The 21,269-nt window shown below is 36.1% G+C and overlaps 6 protein-coding genes across 8 annotated transcripts; 4 read left to right on the top strand and 2 right to left on the bottom strand.

The window, feature by feature from the left end:
* The first annotated feature begins 3,063 nt into the window (after positions 1 to 3,063).
* On the top strand, positions 3,064 to 5,472 carry LOC9326118 (zinc-finger homeodomain protein 4). 2 transcript variants are annotated; one of them, XM_021015005.1, is made up of 2 exons: positions 3,064 to 3,684; positions 4,205 to 5,472. In XM_021015005.1, exon 2 carries the CDS (start codon positions 4,288 to 4,290, stop codon positions 5,221 to 5,223), a length of 936 nt encoding a protein of 311 aa, XP_020870664.1. In that variant the 5' UTR covers positions 3,064 to 3,684; positions 4,205 to 4,287; the 3' UTR covers positions 5,224 to 5,472. The 2 variants fall into 2 exon arrangements, with proteins under 2 accessions (XP_020870664.1, XP_002892806.1); XM_002892760.2 differs by having other exon boundaries at positions 4,209 to 5,463.
* A 2,644-nt stretch (positions 5,473 to 8,116) lies between these two features.
* On the bottom strand, positions 8,117 to 10,469 carry LOC9328868 (aldehyde oxidase GLOX). Its single transcript, XM_002890008.2, has one exon. It carries the CDS (start codon positions 9,867 to 9,869, stop codon positions 8,175 to 8,177), a length of 1,695 nt encoding a protein of 564 aa, XP_002890054.1. The 5' UTR covers positions 9,870 to 10,469; the 3' UTR covers positions 8,117 to 8,174.
* Positions 10,470 to 10,549: 80 nt separating this feature from the next.
* Positions 10,550 to 12,666, top strand: LOC9328867 (probable pectate lyase 3). Of its 2 annotated transcripts, none has more exons than XM_002892759.2 (3): positions 10,550 to 11,006; positions 11,092 to 11,779; positions 11,907 to 12,666. In XM_002892759.2, the coding sequence occupies exons 1-3, from the start codon at positions 10,798 to 10,800 to the stop codon at positions 12,387 to 12,389; spliced, it is 1,380 nt and encodes a 459-aa protein (XP_002892805.1). In that variant the 5' UTR covers positions 10,550 to 10,797; the 3' UTR covers positions 12,390 to 12,666. The 2 variants fall into 2 exon arrangements, with proteins under 2 accessions (XP_002892805.1, XP_020869164.1); XM_021013505.1 differs by having other exon boundaries at positions 10,915 to 11,006; positions 11,097 to 11,779; positions 11,907 to 12,630.
* A 324-nt stretch (positions 12,667 to 12,990) lies between these two features.
* LOC9328866 (single-stranded DNA-binding protein WHY1, chloroplastic) lies at positions 12,991 to 14,819 on the top strand. Its single transcript, XM_021013506.1, has 7 exons — positions 12,991 to 13,307; positions 13,508 to 13,608; positions 13,687 to 13,779; positions 13,922 to 14,016; positions 14,096 to 14,169; positions 14,257 to 14,345; positions 14,434 to 14,819. Exons 1-7 carry the CDS (start codon positions 13,085 to 13,087, stop codon positions 14,551 to 14,553), a joined length of 795 nt encoding a protein of 264 aa, XP_020869165.1. The 5' UTR covers positions 12,991 to 13,084; the 3' UTR covers positions 14,554 to 14,819.
* Positions 14,820 to 15,191: 372 nt separating this feature from the next.
* Positions 15,192 to 16,924, top strand: LOC9326116 (ubiquitin-conjugating enzyme E2 1). Its single transcript, XM_021013268.1, has 6 exons — positions 15,192 to 15,527; positions 15,826 to 15,962; positions 16,057 to 16,082; positions 16,186 to 16,275; positions 16,376 to 16,464; positions 16,545 to 16,924. Exons 2-6 carry the CDS (start codon positions 15,838 to 15,840, stop codon positions 16,671 to 16,673), a joined length of 459 nt encoding a protein of 152 aa, XP_020868927.1. The 5' UTR covers positions 15,192 to 15,527; positions 15,826 to 15,837; the 3' UTR covers positions 16,674 to 16,924.
* Positions 16,925 to 17,052: 128 nt separating this feature from the next.
* On the bottom strand, positions 17,053 to 20,341 carry LOC9328865 (probable LRR receptor-like serine/threonine-protein kinase At1g14390). The gene is made up of 5 exons (XM_021013267.1): positions 18,838 to 20,341; positions 18,635 to 18,756; positions 18,309 to 18,555; positions 18,029 to 18,222; positions 17,053 to 17,522 (listed from the first exon to the last, which is right to left on the bottom strand). Exons 1-5 carry the CDS (start codon positions 20,084 to 20,086, stop codon positions 17,145 to 17,147), a joined length of 2,190 nt encoding a protein of 729 aa, XP_020868926.1. The 5' UTR covers positions 20,087 to 20,341; the 3' UTR covers positions 17,053 to 17,144.
* Between the last annotated feature and the right edge of the window lie 928 nt (positions 20,342 to 21,269).

The following is a 21,269-nucleotide window of genomic DNA, read 5'->3' as shown; positions in this document are numbered from 1 at the left end:
GTAAAATTGTGTCTTTTTGATTAACACATGTACGTACACGTTGTTTCGTATTGTATAAGTAGATCGAGTCAAACTCAATAACATCATTGTGTGTAATACATTTTATCTTATCAATAAAGATGAAGTTTCTTTGTACTCTATTTTTTATTTTGGTTTTGTTCTATACTCTGTTAAAATAGAGTTCGTTTGTTGATCAAAACACTAACAAGTATTCATTCTAAACATAAAACGACGTTGTTTTGCCGTAACTGTTCAATAAAATCCCGAGTTTCAAATCATACTCTATTTAAGGTTGGGGATTTTGCTCGATTTGGGAATCTAAGATTGACTTTAGAGATTTAATTCAATCGTTACGACAAAACGACGTCGTTTTGTTGTTATATGAAACAATGTCGTTATCAATTAATACTAGATTGTTACCCGCGGTACACCGCGGGTTAATTATTTAATTTTTTTTGTTTTTTTATAAACCGATGAATTTGTTGTATATAATATTTTTTGTTGTACATTGCGAGTCACATGCGTTGTAACTAAAAATGAAAATTTTAAGTTGTATTTGTTTTGTTTAGTGTTTAAAATTGTATAATTGTATTTTGATGTTTGACACAAAAAAAAAAAATTGTATTTTGATTTGTTAATCCCAGGATTTCACCCGTGATATATTATCCCGTATTAATATCAATCCAAATCCGACCCGTCCCACCATATAATCATGTCCCGTAAAATTAAACATCATTTTGTTATTTCTTTTAATAACACTTTTATTTAAAAGACATATAATTCGAGTCAATTTAAAAGTTTGCTTTCAAATAGTTTCTATAATATATATATATATATATATATATATATATATATTTTCAAATTAGTGTGTGTTTTTAGACCAACCCGTAAAAATATTTTAAAAATGTATATTAAAATACTAAATAATTGTAGAGAAATTGTTAAAAATGCCCCTTTTTCAATATCCCTTTTCAAAAATGCCTCCTTTGAGAGTCCATTTTTAAGTTTGCCCTCTTTTAGTTTTTAATGACCATTTTACCCTTATTTGAAACAAAATTAGGTCCACAAAATACAAAATATTTTTTGGCGGGAAAAGTGATCCCGCAATTTTCCCGCCAAAACACTTGTAAAAACCTTTAAAAAACTTTGTAAAATTTTCCCGTAAAAATTTTTCCCGCCAAAAAATTTTCCCGCCAAAAATTTTTTTTTGCGGGAAAAGTGATTCGGCAATTTTTTTTTTTGACGGGAAAATTTTTGGCGGGAAAAATTTACAAGGTATTTTAAAGGTTTTACAGAGTATTTACAAGTGTTTTGTAAGGTTTTACAATGTATTTTAAAAGGTTTTACAAGGTACTTATAAGGTTTTATAAGGTATTTATAACTTGTAAAACCTTATAAAAAACTTGTAAAACCTTATAACTTGTAAAAACCTTATAAAATAGCTTGTAAAATCTTATAATATCTTATAAATACCTTGTAAATACGTTGTAAAACCTTTTAAAATACATTGTAAAACCTTATAAATACCTTGTAAAAAACCTTTAAAATACCTTGTAATTTTTTGGCGGGAAAAATTTTCCCGCCAAAAATTTAACGCCAAAAAAATTGCGGAATCACTTTTCTCCCAAAAAAAATTTTTTGGCGGGAAAATTTTTTGGCGGGAAAAAGTTTTACGGGAAAATTTTACAAGGTATTTTAAAGGTTTTACAAGTTTTTACAAGTGTTTTGGCGGGAAAAATTGCGGGATCACTTTTCCCGCCAAAAAATATTTTGTATTTTGTGGACCTAATTTTGTTATATTTCCTTATATATTTGTGATATCTTTTATTAAAAGAAGGGTAATTTAGTCATTTTGTACATAAAAAAAGGGTATTTTTAAAAATAGACAACCAAAGGGGGCATTTTTGAAAAGGGGTATTAAAAAAGGGGCATTTTTGTGAGTCTCCCATAATTGTATTTCGATTTGTTAATTTTAAGATTTCACCGTGGTATATTGTCCAGTTTTAGATAATTGTAGAAATTAATAAAATATCTGAATGACTCAATTCCGGGTCAGAGTAAAAAAAAAAATACGACCTGATTAAACGCGCAAATTTGTTTTTCAAAAATGTTAATATAGATTGTACACATACTTTTTTCTTCATTGATTGAGTAATATATGTCCGTTTTAAAAAATTTGAATCATAGCATATGCAGAAAAAAAATCGAATTTTTTTATTAAGTATATATATTTTATAATAGTTCAAAATAATATAAATATAAGATCATATAAAAGTGAAATGAGAATCATATATTTATGTTTTAATTAGGTAGAGAGGTTTTAGGAAATTAGTTCAAATTTGTTATATTAGCATTAAATAATCATATTTGATTTCTATATCTATAAAAATTGTAGAGAATATGCCATAAATAAAGAGTTTAAGTATAGTAATTAGTTGAGAAAATATATATTTTTTAGATTTTATTGATTAATTTTCGTTTTTTAGTTTTATCAAAAATAAAGAAAGATCCGATTGAAGATTTCCGGGTCAAAATTAAACAAAATTTGACCCGATTAGGAACCCCAAAAAGTGTTGCAAAAATGTATAGTAGATATATGTTAACAGAAAATTATATCCGTTAACTAGATCTATTAACCCACTTAACATCGTACCTAATATGGCAAGGTCAACGGAAGTTTGATATTTATTTGGAAAGTCAACATAAGTTTGATATTTATTTGGAAAGTCAACATAAGTTTGATATTTATTTCGTTTTGTCATGAGTTGAAGATTTATTAATCCACTTAACGTCGTACCTAATGTGGTCAGGTCAACGGAAGTTTGATATTTTTTTGGAAAGTCAATGAAAGTTTGGTGTTTATTTGGAAAGTCAACATAAGTTTAATATTTATTTAGAAAGTCAACATAAATTTGATATTTATTTCGTTTCGTCATGAGTTGAGAATTTAAATCAACGTTTTGAATAAGTTGGGGATTTTAACGACATTTTTCTCTTTTTTTTTTTAGCTTCGTTTACTTATGGAGGTTAAGTTATTTTATTTATTATGACTTTTATGCTTTGTTTCACTGCTTACACTCCCCCACCACTCCCTGACACAATTCTCTCTCTCTAAAAATTGTGTAAATTTTGATGTCTGATAGTGCAAGCAAAGCAATCACCCATGACCTCCTCTTCTCTGATCTTCTTATTTTTTTGGGCGGCATTTTAATTATAGTTAGGTTAAATTTCTTATGATATAGTCATTTACCACTAAAACAGACTTTTAAAGAAACCATATTTATTTGTGTAATCAAGATAAATATACTAACAAAACTGACATAATTAAATGCTGTTGTTTACTATTTGTCACTGGGAGGGAAGGAGAGAGTGAAATGTTGAAAATATCTAGTTTGGTTGTTTTTTTTTTCTCTCTCTCTCTTGCTTTTAGGCTTTAGGCTTTCACTACTAATACTCTAACTCTCTTAGTTTAAGACACTGCCTTCACATCCAAAACACAAATGCAAATCTTTGTCTCCTCTCTTCCTTCAAAGTCTTTCATTACAAAACCCTAATATCTCTTATCTTCTCTGTCTCTCTTAAGGGTTTCTATTTGGTTGAGGCTGACTATATCTTCTTCAAAGTTCTGAACTTTTGAAGCATATTAAGATCAAAGTAATTAATTTGCTGCTTTTAGTTGTGAAGGTACGTGTTCATAATTCCTTTCGTTCATCAACAACCTGATTCGATTTTCTTTCATAACCAGTCTTGACTTCTCTCTCTTTCTTTTCTTAATTTTTCATCAAAAGTTGGAGAGAAGAGAAGATTGATAATCAAAGAACAGTTGTTTTCATGACCCATTTATTTTCTTTTTATTTACTGGTCATCATAATAAATTTCTCACTTGAATTGAAGTAGAAGACTTCTTTTGAAGTGCGTTTGTCAGCTTTTGTTTGCGCAGGCTTGCAAGAAAAGTTTTATTTCCCTTAATTACCTTTTCTTTTTTTTTGTATTCTTCCGTTTTGTCCTATAATTTTGGGTTTTGTAAACTTTGATTTTCGTTTTTTTTAGTAAACTTATTTGAAAAATGCTTTCCGTGAGTTGTTTCTAAAAAAGTGGAAACTCCTTAAAATTTTAATCAAGAAAGTATTCACCTATAATAGTTTAATCATTTTTGGTCTTAGTTACTAATTATTTTTCTCCAATTGTCTTGTTTTCTTCTTAGCTAGTCTCTCCTCTGTCCCCAAACCAAGAAACAATTTGCAAAGAAAAAGCAAAAGGTTTTTGAAGAAGACCCAATTTAAAAAGATGGAAATTGCAAGTCAAGAAGATCATGATATGCCCATCCCATTAAACACTACATTTGGTGGTGGTAGTCATGGTCACATGATCCATCATCATCATGATCATCATGCTGCTAATTCTGCTCCTCCAACTCACAACAACAACATTACTACTCAACCACCACCAATGCCGTTACATGGTAATGGTCATGGAAACAACTATGATCATCATCATCAAGATCCTCATCATGTGGGTTACAACGCCATCATCAAGAAACCCATGATAAAGTACAAGGAGTGTCTCAAGAACCATGCAGCAGCTATGGGAGGCAATGCCACTGATGGGTGTGGAGAGTTTATGCCAAGTGGTGAAGATGGCTCCATTGAGGCTCTCACTTGCTCAGCTTGCAATTGCCACAGAAACTTCCATAGAAAAGAAGTGGAAGGCGAACCCGCAGCCACCGCCATTTCCCCTTACCACCAACCACCTCCACACCGAAAACTCATGCTCAACCACCACAAGATCAGATCAGCCATGCCACACCAAATGATCATGCCAATTGGAGTCTCTAACTACCGGTACATGCATAACAACTCCGAGTCCGAGGACTTTATGGAAGAAGATGGCGTAACCACCGCATCTAGATCGCTACCAAACCTGCCATTCAACCAGAAGAAGAGGTTTAGGACAAAGTTCACGCCGGAACAGAAGGAGAAGATGCTGAGTTTTGCTGAGAAAGTTGGGTGGAAAATACAAAGGCAAGAAGATTGTGTTGTTCAAAGGTTTTGCGAAGAGATTGGAGTGAAGAGAAGAGTCCTTAAGGTTTGGATGCACAACAACAAGATCCATTTCTCCAAGAAGAACAACATTAACCTCGAAGACAACGACAACGAAAAGATCGACAATCTGAACAATGTTGATCTGTCCGGTAATAACGACATGACTAAGATCGTCCCATGATATAACGTTATTTCTATATGATCTTTGATAATTATGTAGTTATATCGTTAAGTTAGCTATTAGGGTTTTAATTTTATTTTCTAGCTGGTTTGGTTTTATTTATATATATAAGCTCATTCGCTATCTGATTAAAGGCATGGATTTCATATATAATTCTGCTCTTTGTTGTGTTTTATTTATTTGGAAGTTATATATATTAATTAAACTTCTTGTAATAAATGTATGACCAGTCGTTTTTTTTTCTTCTTCTTTTCGGTATGTAAGAAAAGCTACTTTGGTAATATATCATTTTGAATCATTAGACTTTTCGCAGTTCGTGATCATTGTGCTCACAAAATCTGCATGCAAGATAAGCTAGCTATATACGTATTTCCCTAGCTCATCTACATGACTTCATGCCTTGGCTGTTGGCTCAAAAATTGTATTATCTAGTTAGAACAATGATGTGTCTTTAGGCCAAAACATTCTTCATTTCAATCTTGAACATACAATATTAAAATAACAAAATTTAGAGAAAGAAAATAAAATAATAATTTCTGCCAACAGAGATGTGAAGTGTACTAACAAGTTGCAAGTCATGTCCTCTCGTGTGTGACGTATAAGGTTGAGTAAATATGTAGTTGGTGTCACAAGCGAGATCACATTAATTAACCCTCTTTGTTTATCACGTATTTCCACTTTTTAGGTATACTATAATTCGGGTAATATGCCATTTGATAAATAAAAGGATTTGTGGTTTAAATGTTTTGTTCTTTATTCACTTTTTTTTTTTCACATGTTTCAATTTCCTTTGGTTTCTGTATAGAATATTAATTATCATGCGTTGCATGTGTTATACTGTTATTGTTTAATGCGTTCATCTCAAACTCATTCGTTTTTTTTTTCTACCGATTTTTGTGAGAATGCTAATTCGGACTTTTATTCGGTTTACGTTTTGGTTTAACAATTTGATTATCAAATACTATAGAAATAAAACAAAATCAAACCTCTTTCGGTTCAGTTTGACATGCTCTTAACAACCTCTAGAGATTTTATCTAATAAGACAATAACATGATTTTTTTTTTAACTTGATTAATTTTACTCGATCTTTGTTTCAGAACTATGTTACACAAATCTTTTGTTTTTCTGTTTCAACTAAAATTAAGTTTGATAACGCAAATTCAACTTTCGAAAATGGAAGGAAAAGTTTTATGTTCGATACAAATACAATCTTGTATTTAATCACTTAAATTCTAAATCGTCTAGATAAAAAGAAGGACTAATGTGTAGGATGGAGAGTCGTCACTGTTACATTTATTTGTGTCAGTAAATTAGGAAATATGATATTCTGAGCCATATTTATTATGTTTTGTGAAGGAAAACTCCATTAATGTTGCTGAAAATAAGGTCCCCTCTTGTTCCTACTCTAAGCTTTTAGATCACATTATCTCTGCAAAACAACCCTATATATATTGCTTTAATAAAGACTGATCGATCAAGCCCGAATTAGTACTGAGATCTGCAAATGCTATGTGCAGACCCTCTGATCAAGCGTATATATTTGGTCATGAGGATTTGACTTTGTAGAGTTTAAGAGATTAAATGTCAATTAAACTTTGTGTCATTTTAACGAGATGTGGATTATGTATGATTGATTTAAAATATACTCAGATCTCTGAAGATTATACCTCAAGTTTGAATCTGTCAGAAAACACATTACTCACAAATGTTATTTACCTGTTATGATCTCTTTTATTCGAAAAACCTTCTAACCTAAGAGTTGTAATATTTTGTTTACAAAGTATATATCTGTGTGTCGAATAGTTTTCTCCTTTAGAATTAATTGAAATAGATCAAAATTAACCTTTAATGAAACTAGAGGTGCCAGGTGAGTTTGGAGAAGCATTAATCTTGGCCAGAAATAATGGTTTAAAAGTTCAACTGAGAACAGCACATTTTCTTCCAACAAATTCAATTGCCTATTAGTTTCGTGAAATACAAAATCGATCTATGAATTACAATGTATGATGTAGAAGCAAATAATAAATCAGTAAAGGCGAACAATAATAGATATGTCATTTTTGGAGAAGAAGAGATAATATACTTCCAAACGTTGGTGCTAAAGTCGATAACTTCACATGTAGTAGCGTTTTGTAGACCTAATTCTTGTGAATTATATAAGCAAACCGTCTTGTACGTGCCGTTCTTTCCCGAATCCAAGCAAAGGCAATGGAAAGACACTAACATATCCACTAGAGGATTTGTCGACAGTGACTTGTTTATACGTACGTAGGTGGAGGAAAACTTCGATGCCATCTAGTTAGCATGGTGGGATTGACTACACAACCCGATTTATAAAGATTGTGAAGCATATCAAACCATCACAACTACTAGTCTACTAGCGCAAACAACATCAAATGTCTTTTCTAGAGGACTAGGGAGCTTAACCGAAATTTTTGATTCGAAAAGCAACGTGCTCAAAGCTTCTATGTTTAGACCACCATAATAATCTTCATTGGCGTTCATCAAAAAGATATTTCGATGATCTCTTGAATGCTGACAATAGATCAAATGTCTTTCTTGGAAGTATCCGGATCGGATTCGATTGTGGATTTCCATTGTTTTGATACGGACTTGAACCTAAGAAGAGATTTCACGGCAAGTTTCTCGAGAATAAGCTCAACGACATCGTGAGGGAACGATGCCATACTCAAATTTGATGAAGAGGCCATCGATGATTATTTAATTTATAAAAACAAAAGAAAACTTACGTAATAAATCTCACTATCCGAGTTGGACTAGGAATTGAAAGAAAGGAAACTTCGACACTTTCCTTTTTTTATTGACCAAAAAAAATGTGTTACTACAATTCTTTTAAAAAAATCCAAAACGAATGAATCTATGTAAAAAGAATAAAAATCATGAAATAACAAAAAGTCAAAACCAGAGTCCAAGTTGTCAAAGGATTGCTTTAAATCTTAACCCAAACAGCTACACTCGGAATTCCACGGTGAACCACGAACATCATATAATACCCAGGCGGTGCCACGTAGGAGTTAGTAGGCCCATCCACGTCAGCTTTATACGCGAAAACAGATAACTGACTCACGCGCCTCACGCGCAAGACCAACAACCTCTGGTTCATCGCCGTCGAGTGCGTGCTAAACGACGGCGCCACTAGCCTCACTGACGCTCCTCCGTCGAACATCCCGAACGCCGGAATCGCGAATGTGACGGCAAAAGCCTGACCGTACAACATATTCCCGGCGAGCTCCACCGTGATGATCGTCGGCCTCACGCGCGCGTACTGCGGATCTAGGTAACGCGGGAGATAAGCCTCGAGGCTGAGCTCCGTCGGGTACGGCCTCGCCGTGAAATTGTAATTCCGGTGAGGATTGCTTCCTCCGACTAAGACTCTACCGTCGGAAAGAAGGAGAGACGCCGCATGATACATTCTAGGGATTCGAGTCGGGGTGAGGATTTCGAATCTTCGGGTCGGGTCAGGCTCGTCGGGTAAGTATAAAATCGGGTTGAGAACAGCGTTTGTTGCGTCTTCCCAGCCAGCGGTTCCGTTAGCAGCACCGTTAATGATCAAAACGTCACCGTTTGGTAACAGTAACATATCAGACATAACACGTGGCGATGGCATTTGCTCCATAACCCATTTCGGATTCGGGTCGGTCACTTTCAATCTCCCACACGTGCGAGATGCTCCGACGAAGATTTTAGGAATCGTCCTCGCCGCTTTTAAGAACGCTCCAGGCGGAGCACCGCCGCATACCATAACCTCAGCCATTATCTTCGATCGGTTGTTTTCGCCGGTGAGAAAAATAGGGAGGAGCACGGAGGAGCCAGTACTGGGGTAATTCCGTTTATCGCCGCCGGGAATCACCGGAAACTCCTTGATGATTCGATGATTGACGAAATCGAACAAAATCGATCTCCGATTAGCGAAGATGAAGAGGTTTCCGTCGGGGAGAAGATGAAGAAACGGATAAAGATTGTTTTCTTCATTCGGATCTCTCGTCTCCGCCAAGAATCTGAGATTGAAAACGGATTCTCCCGGATTCTTGGGGTAAAACTCGTAGGTGAAAGCTCTTCTTCCGCCGACGATGATAATTCGACCATCGGGAAGAATCTGATTGGTGGAATACCACCGGCGAGAGGAGAGATACGCTCTGTTCTCAACCCAATCACACGAAACGCTTCCAACTCCTTCATCGCAAGGTGTGAATATCCGTACAGTTCTTTCGCCGGCGCCATAACCGCCGGTTTGGATCAGAGAACCGGAAGCGTTTAAAGAACCGGAGGAGCACCACGTGTCGTATCGTAGTGTAAGTGGACGATAGGTGTTTGAAGCGACGTCGTATAGTATTGAATGAGCAGAGCAGTCGAAAACGGTGCCGTTTTGGCAGGTTTGAGAAGGGAGAGAAAGATTCGAAGGGCCATAATCCGTACGGTCAAAGATGACGACTTTGTTGTTGTGTAGAAGCTGCATGTGCATTGCGGATATACCTACACTCGGCTGCAGAAGATCCCACCTCCCGCCGGTGAGAATAGCTAACGGTGAACGTGGAAGGAGCAAATCCGACGTGGAACAGAGGAAGAAGAAGAAGAATGAAAATACGACGGCGTTTAGGTTCTTCTTGAATCTTTCTTGCTTCATTATTTTCAGCTCAGAATCTTCTTTCTCCGGCGAAAGAGATTTAACATTTAAAGCTTCTTTGAGTAATTATTATTGTCTTTCTTGAAATCGGTTGGAGAAGAAACATTTATGGTGTTGTATTGTTTTACTTTTCTGGTGAAATGTGTGATCAAGACTCACAGTGCTCTCTGTACATAATGATCTGGTAGATTTGTAACATATGGGTCAAGATTTATTTATTGCTTTTTGCAATTTGCATATATATGTGGGTGAAATTAGATCTGTATCATTGATCACGGACCATATTCTTAGAGATAACATTTTGGATTTTATATCAATTTGCGTATTAACTGTTTCATTCTTTCACAGATCAGGAGTCCAAAATAAAATTATTTCATCCTTTTTTTATATAAACAGAGAATCGTATTCGCTTTGCAGTTATAGTTAAATAGTTCTGTCTTCTTCAGATTATTTTGGGGGAACAGAGAGTCCCGCCATTAATTAGCTTCTGATCCCATGGGGACAATTGTAATTACTTCAAGTTCATGTATGGTTAGTAAAAACAAAAATAGTTACCTCAAGTTTTAAAGGTGCTATTGGATAATTATCTCACTAAAAATAATATTGGATCAAGGCAAATATAACTGAAAATATCCCAGAAAATAAGGATTAAACAAAGGCATCCAAAATCTATAATTGGGGTTTAGGAGAAATGACCATACAGATTTAAATCAATGGTTGTCTAATCTCTGTTAATTCTTAATCCTCCATTGGCTCCTCTCATCCCATTCTCTCTCTCCAGTTCCTTGTTATTAAAGCAATCGGTGATTCATCTAATCTTTAATCTTTTAATCCCGGCAGGCCTATCTGAAACCACAACCTCCGCTTGTGGTTTTGCCGGGAAAAATAAAGTTCATCGGCTTTTCCCCGCATTTGCAAAATAATTGAAATGGCAGCTGTGTTTTTGAATCTTGGCGGCTACGTTTTTGTTTTCTTCTCGTCGTTCTTAGCTATAGTGGCCCCACAGGTTCGAGCCAATGTTGCTGTCTTTGATAGCTACTGGACGCAGCGTCAAAGCGATGCATTGAAACAGACCATGGGATCTTACGATCCTAATCCAATTAACGTCACCAACCATTTTAATTACCATGTCAATATGTGAGTTTTTGTCTTTGTTAGGTCAAATTTTAACCGAACTTCTTAAACAAGTATTCTAATTAAACAATCTGGTTCTTTTGAACAGAGCAGTGGATGTATCGGAATCAAACAACGATACAAGGAGAGAGCTTACTCAGGTGAGAAGTGGTCGTAAAACAAAAAAACACAGCGGAAAATGCCTGGCTTATAACCCGATAGACAAATGCTGGCGATGCGATCGTAACTGGGCGAAAAACCGGAAGAAACTAGCGGATTGTGTGCTCGGATTCGGCCGGAGAACCACTGGAGGAAAAGACGGACCGATATACGTCGTCAAGGACGCGTCTGACGATGATCTTATCAACCCTAAACCAGGAACGCTAAGGCATGCAGTGACTCGAAACGGACCGCTTTGGATCATATTCGCAAGAAGCATGATCATAAAACTGCAACAAGAACTGATGATAACTAGCGACAAAACAATCGATGGAAGAGGAGCTAGGGTTTACATCATGGAAGGTGCTGGATTAACGTTGCAATATGTAAATAATGTGATCATACACAATATTTATGTCAAGCACATTGTTCCTGGGAACGGTGGGTTGATCAGAGACTCTGAGGATCACATAGGGCTTAGGACAAAAAGCGATGGTGATGGAATCAGCTTGTTTGGAGCAACCAATATTTGGATCGATCATGTCTCAATGACAAGATGTGCAGATGGTATGATCGATGCTATTGACGGCTCCACTGCTGTAACTATTTCCAATAGTCATTTCACCGACCACCAAGAGGTAAAAAAAAAAAAACTCTGTTTCTGCCTCATGTGAAGTAGCAAAATGTACAATTTTCTTGAATCCAGGCTACATAAACGATTTAATACATCTTTAAACCTTTGTTTTGAACTTTATGAGAGAACAGGTGATGTTGTTTGGGGCGAGGGATGAACACGTGATAGACAAGAAAATGCAGATAACGGTTGCGTTTAACCACTTCGGTAAGAGATTGGAACAGAGAATGCCTCGTTGCAGATATGGAACAATCCATGTGGTGAACAATGACTACACACATTGGGAAATGTATGCAATTGGTGGAAACATGAACCCTACAATTATTAGTCAAGGCAATCGTTTCATTGCTCCTCCTAACGAACAAGCCAAACAGATTACAAAGAGAGAGTACACACCATACACTGAATGGAAATCTTGGAATTGGCAATCAGAAGGAGATTACTTCCTCAACGGAGCTTATTTTGTGCAATCCGGGAAAGCAAATGCGTGGAGCTCTAAACCGAAAAACCCGCTCCCGAACAAGTTTGCAATTCGACCTAAACCGGGAACGATGGTCCGGAAACTTACCATGGATGCAGGAGCACTTGGCTGCAAACAGGGTAAAGCTTGCTGATTACATTACCATTTTTTCCCCTTCCAACAAACAGACAAAGCTTTTGCCCTGTTTTTGCTTGTTGTTCAAGAAAAACAATATGGAGAGAGAGGAGAGAAAACTAAAGAGAATGTTTTTCTATGAATGGTGTTTTGTAACTAAGACTGCATATATAATGCGCAGTTTCGGATTTATTATTCTTAATAGGATCCAGGTTCCTTTTTCTACGGAAAAATGAGAAAAGCAAAATACCTTAGATATCTATATACTAAATATACAATCTCCTCCTAATACTTTCGTTAGCTCTCTATCGTGTCTTGTCTCATGTATTTTAGCTGTCTGGACCATAACCATATCTTGAAGAGTTGCAAACTTTAACAAACAATAATTGATGGAAGAAGCAAAGATATACAGGATTTACATCAAATATAATCATATTAATAAGGAAACAATTCGATAAAGTTTTGTAACTCTTAATTTTGTAGAACACAATTTTTGTTCAAACGAAATCAAAATCCAAACGTGTAAAATAATGACATTTGTAACTTTTGGGGCTATTTGTAATGTTTTAAGAACTGAAGCTGTAGAAAACGAATTAACGAAAAGTTATCACTGAGAACTGAGAAGAGAAGGAAGCACCTTTTTACTCCTCCTTCGTAATTCGCAGAGAAGAGAAGACTCTACACTGAGAGAGAGAGGGAACAAACACCAAAGCAATGTCGCAACTCTTATCTTCTCCTCCAATTGCGGTCAACTCCAATTCTCGCTTTCTCTCTTCGTCTTCAGTACTCGTCGCCGGCGGTTTTGCAGTGAAACGGCATGGATTCGCCTTGAAACCGACGACGAAGACGGTGAAGCTCTTCTCGGTTAAGTCCCGCCAGACGGATTACTTCGAGAAGCAGAGATTCGGTGACTCTTCTTCTTCTTCTTCTCAAAATGGTAAGCCATCTCACTTGGTTACTTTAGGGTTTTAGCTTTCTTAATTTGGAAATTGGAAGCTTTAAAAACCAAAAGGGTACTCTTAGTTACGAGAAATTTGTAACCTGGAAGCTTGAAATCGAAAAAGAGAACTCTTTTTTATATCTAGAGATGGAGCTCGTAGGTGATGTTTACTTGTGTTCCTTGTTTCGATTCGATAGCTGAAGGATTGCCTGCTAGATTTTACGTGGGTCATTCGATATACAAAGGGAAAGCTGCGCTAACAATGGAGCCAAGAGCACCAGAGTTCGTGGCTTTAGACGTATGTCTCTCTCACAAAGATCAAATTGTATAATCATGGTTTAAGTTTCTCATTTGATTTCACTCTTTTTTTGTGCAGTCTGGAGCTTTTAAGTTGTCCAAAGATGGTTTCCTATTGCTCCAGTTTGCTCCTTCTGCTGGTGTACGACAATATGATTGGAGCAAGAAACAGGTTTGGTTTTATCTCTTAACTTCAGATGATCCATTGAGCTGAATTCTTTAAACTTTGTTAAGACCATCTCACTGGATTTGGTGTTAAAAGGCAGTCTTTTTTTCTATTATGAATTTGGTTAAGCTTCATGTCGAAACTGCAGGTGTTCTCGTTGTCTGTTACGGAAATCGGAACTCTAGTTAGCCTAGGCCCGAGGGAATCTTGTGAATTCTTCCATGATCCATTCAAGGGGAAAAGGTAAAAACCATCATTACTCTTATAATAATGGTTGTGTTGTTATTTTCTTGCTCCTGATCGGTTTGTTTGTTGTATGTAGTGATGAGGGAAAAGTGAGGAAAGTGTTGAAAGTTGAGCCTCTCCCAGATGGTTCTGGTCACTTCTTCAACCTAAGTAAGTAAATATAATCTTCTTCTTGATTCTTGTTAAAAAGGTTTAAACATAGTCTCTAATGGTTTTCGATATTTGTCTACATATTAGGTGTTCAAAACAAGCTTGTGAATGTGGATGAGAGCATTTACATACCAATTACTCGAGCAGAGTTTGCTGTTCTTATCTCTGCCTTCAATGTAAGATCATAATATCTCTGATTTTTACATTACCTTCATGAACTTATGAAGAAACACTACTAAACTCCTTTTTTTCCTTTATCGCAAGTTTGTCTTGCCTTACCTTATAGGGTGGCATGCATTTGCAAACTCCATTAAACCAGAAGACACAAACCGTGCGAACAACGCTCCTCCTAACTATGGAGGAGACTATGAATGGAATAGATGATGAATCTTAGGGCCATAATAGGAACATATATCAGAGATCATCCTAGTCCTACCCTTTTTGTTTTGCTGATAGGTTTCTTGAATATTGATATACGTTCGTAGGTAGCAGAAGAGACTAAAAGTAGTGTTACTTTTTCTTCCTTTTGACCAAATGTGGAAGTGGAAAGCCAGATTATTTTGTGTTAAGCGGTTGTATCTCAAAACATCAGTCTATTGCTTTGTCTGATCTTATTTGTTTTTGATTGAAGAGTAAATCCCAATTTGAAATTGTGAGTACCAGCTAGTATGAACCAAATGCGTAGGCTTTGAGATGAGGCTTGAAGGTGAATTGGTTTGTCTAGAGAGATTGGGCTAACAAGACAGACCACACAAAAGCCTTTCTCTTTATTAACAACATCACTCTACTCATGTGGTTTGGGTCAAAAATTTTGTCCGGTTAGTGGTGCTGTGGTTTATAAGTGGTACAATGGTTTATTAGTGCCTCTCATGCTATCTCTCATCTAACTCTAATATCCCGTTCTAAGTCCAAATTAAGTCCGGTTAATGGGGACAATGGTTTATTAGTGGTACAATGATCTACTCAGGCTCTCTCTCTCATCTAACTCTAATCTCCCGGTCTAAGCCCAAATTAAGTCCGGTTAATGGGTACAGTTCGCCCTAAACGGTTTAATTCCGGTTGGGAGCAACCCACTCGCTCGCTCGTCCAAAGGGCAAAGCAAATCCAACTTTACAGAATTGTCAGAAGAGCCAAGTTTCTAGAACATCATCATTCATCACTTATACGTTCTTCCCAAATCATTGAATTTTTTTTTCCCATTTCTCTCATCGCACGGTGAAATAAATCGAGAATCGCCGACCTGAATCGATCGGGTTCTTCTCTAATCACCGGCGGTCAACGCCGCGAGCACAGATGTTTGTTTGACGACCTCTTCTCGCCGTGATCTTTTTACCTCAACAACGAGATCTGTTTCCACGGTACCTTTTTTCATCTGATCTTCTTTTTTCTTCGATGGTTGTTTGCTGGATCCGTTGATTTTACTTTCAATTGAGCTGTTTCTTATCAATTTTCTGGTGAATTGATGCGATCTTGAGCTGTTTCTAGGTTTGAGTCTTAGTTTTGGAAAGAAGTTTCTTTTGATGTTTGCTTTTAACCGCTAGTTAGCTGTTATAGGTCGTAGTCTTCTTGGGAAGATTCGAATATAGTACCAAGTTAGCAATTTTACAGAGGTTTTGAGACCTCAAAATGATGAAAATTTTGGGTTTTGTTTAATAGAAAGAAAGGAGGATGTCGACGCCAGCAAGGAAGAGGTTGATGAGGGATTTCAAGAGGTTGCAGCAAGACCCACCTGCGGGTATTAGTGGTGCTCCACAGGACAACAATATTATGCTCTGGAATGCTGTCATATTTGGGTAATGGAACAAAGGACCTTAGATATTGACTAAATATTTCTGATTCATTGTCATTTCTGTACTTACTTAGACCTTTTTGTTTATAAATTGGCAGGCCTGATGACACTCCATGGGATGGAGGTAAGGTTATGTTATGTTACTGCAATATGGAAAGAAGCATGTATCTTTAAATTTTTGGGATCGTTGTAGTGGTGTTCTTATGTCTCTTTCTTGATACTGTCAGGTACTTTCAAACTCTCACTGCAGTTCTCTGAAGATTATCCTAATAAACCACCAACAGTTCGGTTTGTGTCACGGATGTTTCATCCAAATAGTAAGTTATAGAGATACAACATTGGCTTTTTCTCTTCACTTGGTTCATGTTCAGCTTTTGGCTCTCCAATTAACCTTCTTCTGCTCTATTCTATGTGTAGTTTATGCAGATGGGAGTATCTGCTTGGACATTCTACAAAACCAGTGGAGTCCAATATATGATGTTGCTGCTATACTTACCTCCATCCAGGTAAATTTAAAATGTCGATGCCCTTAAAAGCTCAAATTACTTTCTTCTTCTCTAATCCGTTTTGCCCTTTGTTATTGCAGTCCTTGCTCTGTGACCCTAATCCGAATTCTCCTGCAAACTCGGAAGCTGCTCGGATGTACAGCGAAAGCAAGCGTGAGTACAACAGAAGAGTGCGTGATGTTGTTGAGCAAAGCTGGACTGCTGACTAGTAGTAGTTTGATGTAAGCGATGTAGCTATGTCTCCTTTCTCACAATCACGATTCAGCAAAACAGCTTTCTTCTCTTTTCATTCATGTCTTGTGTTTCCGAAACTATTTAAGTGATTCAATGCTTTGATGGTTGGTTCTATGTAACTCAACATCCTTTAAAAAACAACTTTGTACCAAACCAACTGAATTATTCACTTTTGTGTATATATGTATTACGATTTTCTTGCTAGGTACCGAAAAAACCTTTGTAACCAATTCCAAAATGTTGTGGTATTCTATTTTTAAGGATTTGTGGCCTTCTCCTTACCCTTTCATTGCTTTCTTTGTGATCTACACCAAATTCTGAAGCTTCGCATGAGACTCGAAAGTACCACAAGTATTAGTAGGTCCAACTTAATGTATTCATATGGGTTTTGAATTTGACATTAGTTTCTCTATTTCCTTCAAGGATGATGATTTTATATTCCTGTTTTACATTTCTGAACCACCAATCCCAAGGTTCCCACTGCTTGTCCATCCCTGCTGCACTTGAATTGTGTACTGCAGATTCCATACAACATCCTCTATCGATGGCCGATTCCTCTGATCTTCACAAAGACAGTTAATGGCAAACTCTACTGTGGTTCTCAATGACTCATATGCATATGTTCCTCTCACACACGGATCTGCCAAGCTACGCAACACCGATGGTTCGTCTCTCAAACTGTTCTCCAGCTGAAGCTTCAAGCTCCCCAACTCTGAAGATGCAGCCGCCAATACTTTGCCTGTGATGATCTGAAGTAGTATCACTCCAAACTGGTACACATCTTCCTTCTCTCCATCATCATTACTAGGGCTCTCCGCTCCAATCTGAAATCCCCCCCAGAAGATTATATTATTCATAAGAGGTTAAATTAATAATTAGAAGCTATGTCTTGGTTATATCTTGTTTGTTTAGATCAGTGTTGAAGAAAGCGCTAGGCGCTAAGCGGGCGGTGACCCAGTGCCTAGCGCCTAGAATGCCTAATCGGGGCCTAGGCGATTTTTTAGGCGGTTTAGACGTTTATAACATAAAATATTATAAATATGATATTATATATAAAAGTTATATAAAATATTTATATAAAACTAAAAATTATGAAATTATAAACAAAAACTAAATAAAACATTTATTTATATTTATATTAAACAATATATGAATATTTATAACTATATATAAAAATAAAACTCTAATTCAAATTGAAAAAATACATTAAACAAGTTATATGTAATTTTAAGCGGTCAATGCGGTTATCTAGGCGTCGCATAAGAGCCTAGCGCCTAGTCGGGGCCTAGGCGACCGCCTAGACCGCTTTTTAGAACACTGGTTTAGATACCTTGGATGGTAAAGGAATAGTATAACCACTGAGTTTTACAGTGAGTGTTTCATCAAGTAAAACATTCTCTATCTCCAAATTATTCCCAAAGATTCCTGGTGCCACTCCTGTGTGCAAGAACTGAATTCCTCGAGCAACTCCAATCGCTATCGACATTCTCTGAGGCCATTTTAACACCTCTTTCTTTCTCCAGTCTGCCAAAAACATTTCCAAACAATTAGTTTCCCAACAAAAAAGAAAAATTTAACCCTTCAAATTGAAAATCCTTTTCAGATATTACCGATGAGGTAATCCCTCAAAGACCCGTTAGAGATGTATTCTTGGACTATGAATATGGTGCTCCCGGCATATGGATGATGATCTTGATAAGTACCAATGCAGTGTCCAAGAACACTGACCAAATGCATATGCCTTAGCTTTGATAAAACTTCCATTTGTTGAGCCAAATTCTGTGTTGAATTCTTCTGTTTCAGCTTAATACACCTCACTGTCACTGCTATGCCTTCTCTAAGACAACCTTTATACAACTGTTTTGAAATTAGATATATCGATTAATTAGAGACTCAGATCAAGTTTAAATCATGTTTTATTTACATTTTCATTTACCTGTTCTCCACAGAGATTCGCTGCATCAAAGTTGTTTGTGGCTTCTTCCAGTTCCTCCAAAGAGAAAACTCGGTAGGGTGATAGTCCAATCACCGCGGATCTCATGGTTTGCGGTACGCGTCCTGCATTTGAAATACTCAAGCTAGTTAGGTTAATGGGTGTGAAAACTTGATTCAAGATTGCAAAGTAATAGCCTTTATTACTTGGATCTGGTACTGTCTTTGATGTAGTGGACCTGGTGGTGTTGCTGCGAACCTCCTTATCGACGTTGTTTGCTTCAAAAAGCTCTTCCTTTGATTTTGATTTTCTCATCCTAAACAGAATCAAGCCAGCCAAAACCGCTGAAACGAGGACCACACCGATGATAATACCAATCACCAATCCGAGTTCGATTCCTGTATCTTCTTTTTTCCTTTCTTGATCTTTAGTGTCAGACTTCACAGCAGCTACTGCTTGCTTTGCCTCGTTTTCACAGAAGGTAACTGGACGTTGATACTTAGCAGAAGGAGAACCTTTTATAGACAAGCAATTGAATGTGAAGAGCACTGTCTGTTTCTTGGAAAAGAAGCAAGATGGAAGCTTCCCAGTCAGAAGATTCCGAGAAACATCTAAAATTCTAAGCTTGGAGCTGCACAACGATGAATTTGGAAGTGATCCACTCAGCAAGTTTTGTGCCAAACTTAGATTCTGAAGCGAAGGAAGCGAAAACAGGAATCTTGGGATTGACCCAGTGAACTTGTTGGAGGAAAGATCCAAGTTTTGAAGCTTACTCAGCTTCTTGATCTGTTCTGGAATCTTGGATCCAAAAGAGTTGTTCTTCAATGAAACGGTGATCAAGTTACTTGCAAGTGAAGGAAGAACTTCAGGACCGAGTTTATTACCGCCTAAATTCAGCTCTTGGAGATTCGACAATCCTCTGAGATCAGGAACACTTCCATTGAACAGATTGTTTGCAAGAACAAGACTTCTCAAGTTCTTCAACGACGAGATCTCTTTAGGAATTTTCCCCGATATGAAATTAGAACTGAGATTCAGAGACTGGAGAGATGAAGATAACCTGATGATCTTTGTAGGGAGAGGACCAGAGATGCCGAGAGAGACCAGAGACAATGTCTTTAAGTTTGAGAGTTTTGTAAGAACAGTGAAGAGTGAGTCGCTGGAATATCTTCCAGGGAGCTTCACGGTTCTGTTCCCAGTGACGGTTAATTCGGTTACATGACCATTGAAACAGAGGATTTTGAAAGAAGGAGAAGAAGGGAGGTAGCAGAAATTGGTCCGGTTGCTCCATGATCGAAGAATTGGTGGATATTGTAAATGCTTTTGGATTTCTAGTAGAGTTCTTGATTCACTTGATATAAGCTGTGATTCTGAGAGTAGTGGCAGAAGAAGAAGAAGAAGAAGAAGGAGAAGAACAGTAAGAAAAAAGGCCTGGCTTTTAGAGGAACTCTGCATTCTCTCAGGAAAAATTACAGAGAAAGAAAGATTTAGATTTTTGTGGATAAAGGAAACAGAAGGTAATCTGTTATTATATCTGAGATTAGTGTTATTTGATTTAGTAGTTTTTTAAAAATGGTGTTCTGTACATAAATTCTTGAGATTTTTTTAGATCAGAAGCAGATTTTCTCGGGAAATTGGGAGAGAGAGAGAAATAAAACAATGTTTTTGGGACAGAGCAAGAAAGAAGAAACAGAGTTTTTTTAAAATGGAGAGAAGAAAGACAATAAATACATATTTTGTTTGATTTTTTAAAGTTTTATCTTTTGTTGATTGTTCATAAGTTTCACAATGACAGACTGTTTTACTGCTTCGAAGAAAGTGAATGATTTAAAAAAAAAAAAATGAGATTAGATCCTTAAAATACGTAAACTCCACATGAAATATCTGACTATTTATCAACTTTTGATCCAAAATTTCCACAATTAGAGTTATTTATTTCCTTCAACTTGTTATTAACTAATTTCTCTGTAATGGTCAGACCTTTCTTTATTACTCCTAACATGCATTTATTGGATACATAATAGATGCATACTTGATGCACATATATACATATACATGTTTTGACGAATAAATGTTTTGTAGTTGTACTTCTCTCGAAATCCGTTGATCTCTTCCCCAATGTAAATTCTTTCATCTTTACCATCTTTATAGAAAATATAAATGATAAACTCATCTTTAGAGCATGAATATTGGTTGAAATGTTGAGTATCTTAGACAAATCTTAGGATTAAAGTTGATTAAAAATAATCAAACCAACATCTTAAAGTTAAGATTTATATCTAAGTTAAGATGTTTTTCTTAACTTAAAATGTTGCAAGGTGTCACATTGTGATTGGTTAAAAAATCAAACAAAAGAAGAATTTTTTTTTTGTGCTTTATGTTATTTATGTTATAAATTGTATCTCATGTATGTTTTAATTTTTTTAATTTGCAACAATTATTAAATTTTCTATAATTATAAATTTTATTTTTATATTAATATTTTTTTTTATAAGAACCACATGTTAAAAACCTACCATTAATCACACAAAAATCTTAACCAAAAATACTATCTCTTACCTATCATTTTTACAAATATATTACTTAAATATTCCTAAGATTTATTTCTAAGATACTACCAATAATCATGCTCTTACAA

Source organism: Arabidopsis lyrata (genome assembly GCF_000004255.2).
Source record: "Arabidopsis lyrata subsp. lyrata unplaced genomic scaffold ARALYscaffold_1, whole genome shotgun sequence".
Lineage (NCBI taxonomy): Eukaryota > Viridiplantae > Streptophyta > Magnoliopsida > Brassicales > Brassicaceae > Arabidopsis > Arabidopsis lyrata.
This window is presented reverse-complemented; position numbering and strand designations above follow the sequence as displayed.

Coding starts and splice junctions, on each gene's coding strand:
- LOC9328865 (XM_021013267.1), bottom strand. CDS start 20,086: ATGCAGAGTTCCTCTAAAAGCCAGGCCTTTTTTCTTACTGTTCTTCTC. Junction 18,223..18,308: donor TTTGAGGGATTACCTCATCG/GTAATATCTGAA, acceptor TGTTTTTGGCAG/ACTGGAGAAAGAAAGAGGTG. Junction 17,523..18,028: donor CTATTCCTTTACCATCCAAG/GTATCTAAACCA, acceptor GGGGGATTTCAG/ATTGGAGCGGAGAGCCCTAG.
- LOC9326118 (XM_021015005.1), top strand. CDS start 4,288: ATGGAAATTGCAAGTCAAGAAGATCATGATATGCCCATCCCATTAAAC.
- LOC9326116 (XM_021013268.1), top strand. CDS start 15,838: ATGTCGACGCCAGCAAGGAAGAGGTTGATGAGGGATTTCAAGAGGTTG. Junction 16,083..16,185: donor TGACACTCCATGGGATGGAG/GTAAGGTTATGT, acceptor TGATACTGTCAG/GTACTTTCAAACTCTCACTG. Junction 16,276..16,375: donor ACGGATGTTTCATCCAAATA/GTAAGTTATAGA, acceptor TTCTATGTGTAG/TTTATGCAGATGGGAGTATC.
- LOC9328866 (XM_021013506.1), top strand. CDS start 13,085: ATGTCGCAACTCTTATCTTCTCCTCCAATTGCGGTCAACTCCAATTCT. Junction 13,609..13,686: donor CAGAGTTCGTGGCTTTAGAC/GTATGTCTCTCT, acceptor TTTTTTGTGCAG/TCTGGAGCTTTTAAGTTGTC. Junction 14,346..14,433: donor TTCTTATCTCTGCCTTCAAT/GTAAGATCATAA, acceptor CTTTATCGCAAG/TTTGTCTTGCCTTACCTTAT.
- LOC9328867 (XM_002892759.2), top strand. CDS start 10,798: ATGGCAGCTGTGTTTTTGAATCTTGGCGGCTACGTTTTTGTTTTCTTC. Junction 11,007..11,091: donor TTTAATTACCATGTCAATAT/GTGAGTTTTTGT, acceptor TCTTTTGAACAG/AGCAGTGGATGTATCGGAAT. Junction 11,780..11,906: donor ATTTCACCGACCACCAAGAG/GTAAAAAAAAAA, acceptor ATGAGAGAACAG/GTGATGTTGTTTGGGGCGAG.
- LOC9328868 (XM_002890008.2), bottom strand. CDS start 9,869: ATGAAGCAAGAAAGATTCAAGAAGAACCTAAACGCCGTCGTATTTTCA.